The sequence below is a fragment of the Poeciliopsis prolifica genome, unplaced genomic scaffold, assembly GCF_027474105.1.
Source record: "Poeciliopsis prolifica strain line A6 unplaced genomic scaffold, Auburn_PproV2 SCAFFOLD039, whole genome shotgun sequence".
Taxonomy (NCBI): domain Eukaryota; kingdom Metazoa; phylum Chordata; class Actinopteri; order Cyprinodontiformes; family Poeciliidae; genus Poeciliopsis; species Poeciliopsis prolifica.
In genome coordinates, this window is record NW_026562414.1 from 5,604,001 (window position 1) to 5,610,000 (window position 6,000).

The 6,000-nt window shown below is 35.8% G+C and overlaps 1 protein-coding gene across 5 annotated transcripts in view; it reads right to left on the reverse strand.

The window, feature by feature from the left end:
- Window positions 1–6,000, reverse strand: part of msraa (methionine sulfoxide reductase Aa) — a 30,668-nt gene that overhangs the window by 13,939 nt on the left and 10,729 nt on the right. For all 5 annotated transcript variants that reach the window (XM_055054424.1, XM_055054425.1, XM_055054423.1 and 2 more), the window contains 2 exons: window positions 2,378–2,446; window positions 2,150–2,269 (listed from right to left, as the gene is read on the reverse strand). In XM_055054424.1, coding sequence (XP_054910399.1) covers window positions 2,150–2,269; window positions 2,378–2,446 — 189 coding nt within the window. The remainder of the gene's footprint in view (window positions 1–2,149; window positions 2,270–2,377; window positions 2,447–6,000) is intronic.

Sequence of the window (6,000 nt, forward strand, 5' to 3'; positions counted from 1 at the left end):
AATATGCACGCAAAAAAAACCAAACAGCATTATTGTGATTGTTTTCATAACATCAATGAAAAATAATTACCCACAAGTAAAAAAAATAAAAAGGAAATGGAAACAAAAGAGATTTGAAAACAAAATATGTTGAAAGAAAAATAATGTGATTTAAAAGGATTTAAAATTGAAATAAAAATAAAATTGAAAAGCATATTTGAAAAACATTTTAACTGAAAAAAGATTTTAACCTGTAAAAATTTTAAAGAAAGAGGAATATTTGATGCCAAAAAATTCTAAACTTAAAAAAGATTTGATACAGAAAATTTCCAAACAAACTAAAAAAAGGAAAACAATAAAAGATTTGAAACTGAAAACCAAAAAAATTAAACAGAACAAAGATTTGAAGCAAAAAGACATTTCTAAACTGCAATAAGAATTTTTTAAACTAAGAATTAACTTTAAGAAATATCAGAAAAATTGTAAAAAGAAAGAAAATGTATGAAGAAAGCCATCAACAAATAAGAGACAAAAAACAACAAGACTCAACCTGAGAGCAGAACTGAACAGCATGTCTTCAAACCTACAAACAGGAACTTCTTCTCAAAACAGAGTAAAAATATGCAAATCTAATCATCACAAATTGGACCTAAGCTGATTTGACCGCAACTATTTAACCAACAGTGAATATTCAAGTGTTGTTTTTCCTGAATATGTTAAGGTTGGAGGAGCTCTTTATTCAGCCAAGTGGCCTTTTCCAGCAAAGACACAAAGCTAATTAAAAACGCTGTATTAAGAGTTCAAACGCAGAGTTTCCTATTTATATCTAAACTGTCAACACCATGCAAACTATGAAATGCTACAGTAACTTTCTGATGAGAAATAATGAAGAAGGAAAGAAACAGACAAGAAATATGATTTAAAAACAAAACAAATCTCCTCGATTTGTCCGGGGAGAAAACATCTACATGAGTAACACAGTCAACCGTGACTCTAAACATGACTCACAAATTCATACGTGGGATTTCCTCTCCTCCAATAACCCTCCAAAGCCGATAAGTCAAGCGCTCAACTTGTTCCTCCAAGCATTTCAAATGTATTCAAGTTCAGTTTTACACCATATATCCAAATGTTAGACAAGACAGTAAAGAACAACTTTCAAACTTTGCAGTTTAGTCGGTAACCTTCAAATAGTGTATTGAATATATTTAGCATTTATTAGCAATTACGTTTACTTAGTGATTTTTGGTGCAGATTTACCAAATCATAGCAAATTAGAGATGGGTTTTAAATGGTCAAACCTATTGATTTAAAGATGACTTATTATTGAAATTTCAGTTTTTGGAAATAAGTTAATGTCTGGAAAATGAGCCATTAATAAAAACTCTTTTGAGTGTAACGTCACAAATCAGAAGAAACTGCCAGGAACTTCCATGGAGAAAAATCCTCTTTCTTCTCCCAGTGCAAACGAGAAACAACCAATCAGAACCAGGAGGCAGGTCTTAGTGCAGTGAATCAGCAAGGCCATTTGCCATTAGCACATTTAGCAGTGCATTGATGAGGTTGATTGACAGCGCTAAGACCCTCCTCCTGGCTCTGACTGGTTGTTTTTGATCAGAAGCAGGCATTTCTTCAGATGGCAATAGCAGCTCTTTCCATACATTATCTGACAGCACTTGTGAAAGTTTTAACCAATATCTAAAAAACATATTTCTTAGTCCTTGTTTTTTTAAATCATATAGTTGCAGTTTTTATTTCTGATTTCTCATCATCATCATCTAATAAAGATAAACTCATAAACAGTTTGACAAAATAAAACCAAGTGAGACAGTAAGAGACAGGTGGTGATGCGGGGCTAATGATGGATTTACTGTGTGCTGGCGGACTGGAAGAGCCACTGGGGGGTCTGGACACACATCACACACACAGAAATAGTCGCTGCTCTGAGCGGTCAGGCATCAATAGCTGCCTTATCCATGCCCCGGTTTAATAGGGCCTGAGGGAAATGAGGCGCTCCGCTGTTTCTGTCCTGTTTTCCCCAGTTTATTAACAGTCAGTAGAAAACACATGCATGTGTGTGTGTGTGTGTGTGTGTGTGTGTGTGTGTGTGTGTGTGTGTGTGTGTGTGTGTGTGTGTGTGTGTGTGTGTGTGTTGGTATGCAGAGGCTACCTGTGCATACTTCCTCGTACGTGGCATTCGGAGTGTAGCCGCCAGAGTAGCCCACTTGGGTGGAGTAAACTCCCTTTTGACTCCAAAACTTCCTCTCTGCTCCCCAGAAACAGCCCATGCCTTACAGAAACCAGAGTGGAGACGTTTATATATCACATCTTGCCTCCTGTTTTACATTAATTATTTCCTATGTACCATGAATCATCTGGTGTGTATTCTGACACTTACCAAACATCACCATCTGTGTCTCCTCTGGAAAGGGTGGAATAGTTCTGTTTCCATTCACATCATGCTTGGCTGCATGATAAGGGACAAAATATTAAAGTTATTAACAATAAAAATTTTATTTAGCAAATGTTACACCTGTTTCCTTCAACTCCACCAACTTACAAAACAAGACAAAATGACCGGAAAAACACACATTTATGTCCAAAAGCATCAGGAAACATGTTGGAGTGAACGGCATCCTGAACACTTAGAAGCAGTCATTCTGTTGTAAATAAAGTCTGGCTGCATTTCCCAATAAACTGGAAATTATAGGTTTATTTTAAAACGTAATGATTGAAAACATACAAGCAAATCAGCACAGCAACAATCAATAACCATCTCAGTCTGATATTACAGTCAAACTCTATAAATTAGAATATATGTCCCAATTCATCCCTCTTGCTAGATTTAAATTACCTGTTGAAAACCTTTAAGGAGATAAACATATTTTTAAACACACCAATTTCGAAAAACCTATTTTTTTTCCTCATCTAATCAACTACTGGCTGTTACTACTGGCAGAAAATACGAAGAAAATGACAAGAAATGTTAGGACTATGATGCGCAGAATGTTTTTATCTGACTTATCACATGAACAAACTTAATCTACTGTGATTTTAATTGAGTTTCTTATTTAATTAAATGCCCCACTTGCAAAACTGTTATTTCAACATGAGACAAACATTTTTAATGGAAAAATGAGTCCACTGGTTTAATTGGCTTTAAAGGAAATTTTTTGTTGTCAGTGTTACACCATGTTGTTATTGTATATAAAATAGCAAATAGGTTATAGAAACTGTGAAAATGCAGCCTGAAAGCATGTAAATTCACAAAATATTCAAGTTTGTTTCCCATTATTGTTCCCTTTCAATTGTTGTTCAACTTCATCCTCAGCAAAGACGTACATGTTTATTAATCGAGAACGTACAGAGAAACCCAGAACAAAGTCTACCTAAAAGCTGAAAGTACACACAGTGACCCAGTTAAAGAGGGTTTGCAGATTTCAGAGCAGCTGCGCTCAGTCCAATCAGCGGCGAGCCAGAGGTGCATGAGGACGGATACGAGGCCGCGCGGCCACCTGGCTGAGCCAGCGCGCATTAACTCTGGCTTGCTGCGGGCTGCGCGTGTGCAGATGGTTTACTGAGGGGGAGGAAGACGGATTCAAAAAAAATTGGAATGATGGGGGAGAATAAAAATGAAGCAAACATCTGGATCCACACACACACACACACGTTCAGCGCCTTCATGCATAGATGCATAATTGTCATGAGGGCTGCATGCTGATAGACAAAAGCTCGAGAACGGATGCTGCCGAGCAATCAGCAACACACACGCAGAGTGATAATCAGCTTGAGGTTTTTGTTCTGCTCTCAGCATTCTCAAGTTTTGCAAACACGCATCATCTGCATCTGAGTCAGTGAGTTCAGTCTGATTACATGAGGAGCCTTTTATTGTGAAGGATTCCGATTCTGCACAAGGAACGTTTCAGTTGCTGCAGGGAAAACATCTCCGCCTCTTTAAACTAATTAAAGAGGATTATTCATGTTCCTGAAGCCACTGCTGTCTTTTCAGAACAGCATCCAAACATGTGTATTTCTTTCTGAAAACTCCACCATTAAAAAATATGTTTTTCTACATATTTTTTAAAACTGTTACCATGTCATGATTGTTTGTTATGAGACAGATAATCTGTGGAAAACTGACCTCCTTCCCATTTTTGAAGAAATACACCAAAAACAACCAATCAGAGCCAGGAGGAGGGTTTTAGCGTTGTCAATCAAGTTTGTGTACTTGCAGCAAAATGTGCTAATGACAGAGAAAACGATCTTCTGTCATCGTTGGTTATGCTAACTAGCCTTAGCTGGACTGCCATTGACAGCGCTAAGACCCGCCTCTTAGCTCTGATTGGTTGGAACTTGGAGGAGGCAGAGTTTGCTTTGTTCACCCATTACCTGTCTCATAACCAACTGTAACCATGTTGTGACAGTTTCAACAAATATGTAAAAATTACATAACGCAGCTTTAAAATAGACATTTTCTTAGCTTAACGACCCCTACAACATGACAAATATATATTTCATTTAAAAAGTATAAAATTTTACCCATTTTAGGTTTTCTAAAAATCAATCATGATCAACATAATTTGAATAGCTCATAAAAAATAAACAAACAACATTGATATTAAAATGAAACATCACTGTTTGGTGGAAATTACCACTATTTTTTTTATCTACAATGACTCAATTTTTCTATTTTATGTTACATATTTCTATATAAATATGTAATTGTAAGTATTTTGTGAAAATCAGTTTTGACAGTGACAATATTTTTCATCCAAAAAGTCAATTTTGTTGATCATGGTTGATTAGTGAAAGAAATAATAATATAAAGCATCTATGTACTTCTTCTATGCGCTGCAGAAGTGCAGTTTTTTTTCTTGCGTTATTTTTGATAGCCACAGTAAACCAAAGCATAACTAAATTATTAAGCAAACATTTTCCAAAAGGAACAAAGCAACCAGCTCCTCCTGCAAAACCGACTTTATTTTCAACTGCAGAAGCAGCAAAGACACCAGAACAAAGTCAGCGATGCCCCAGTTTTCAGATGCTACAAATCCTGCAGGAAGGCTCCAAATAAAACATGCAAACTAAAAGTAGAAGAGAAATAAAGGCTGGTGAACAACACATACAGCATTCTTCCATATCCCTCAACTCTTAATGATTTTAAATGGAGATTTAAAATCCCGAGACGGATCCTCAGCCTCGTTTTTCCTCCCTCCTCCGCTCACATTATCTTCTGTCCGTGTGTGTGTGCGTGTGTGTGTGTGTGTGTGTGTTGTTGGTAATGGCTGCCTTCAGGGAACTGCAAAGGCATGTTCATTACAGGACGCACACACACACGCACACACACACAGATAAACAATTTAAATGTAAATGTCAATAGGAAAGAAAATAAGTCCAGACAGAATACTAATGAGTTTAACGGCTTGCCAAGTGTGTGACAGAAGAATCAAGAAACAACAAAGAAGCAGCAGAAGATAAAGATCAGCTGCTTGTTATTTCTGTCCTGCTGTGCAGCAGAGCTACTTGTGTATCTTCAACTGTAAACGTCTTCCTCAGATGAAGACAATCCCAGAACACACCTTCAGCTGTTAAGACTTGTTCATATACGTGGTTTCAAACGAGTGAAAAGATTCTGGTTTTTTGTTTCAAACTGATTTTGCGTCTCTTATATATATTCTCTTATATATTTGTGTATATATTTTCTTTATGATGAACAAACAAAAAAATCAATTAATGCATTTTTTCTTAACTTTCTGGTAAAAAAGTAAAAATTATGACAACTACGACTTTATTCTTGTAATTTTAAATAGCTTTTTAAAGCTTATTTTTGGTTGTTAGCATTTAACTTTTCAGTTGTGATGTTCTATTTTTATTTTTTTTATTACAATTATTTTTCTTCTCATCAACTGATTCTGTTGTGTAATTGCCTTTGTACAGCATTTAGTGCAGTTTTAACCTGTTTTCAAACGTGCAATATAAATATAAATAAATTTAACATTGACATACAACTTTTATTTTTAT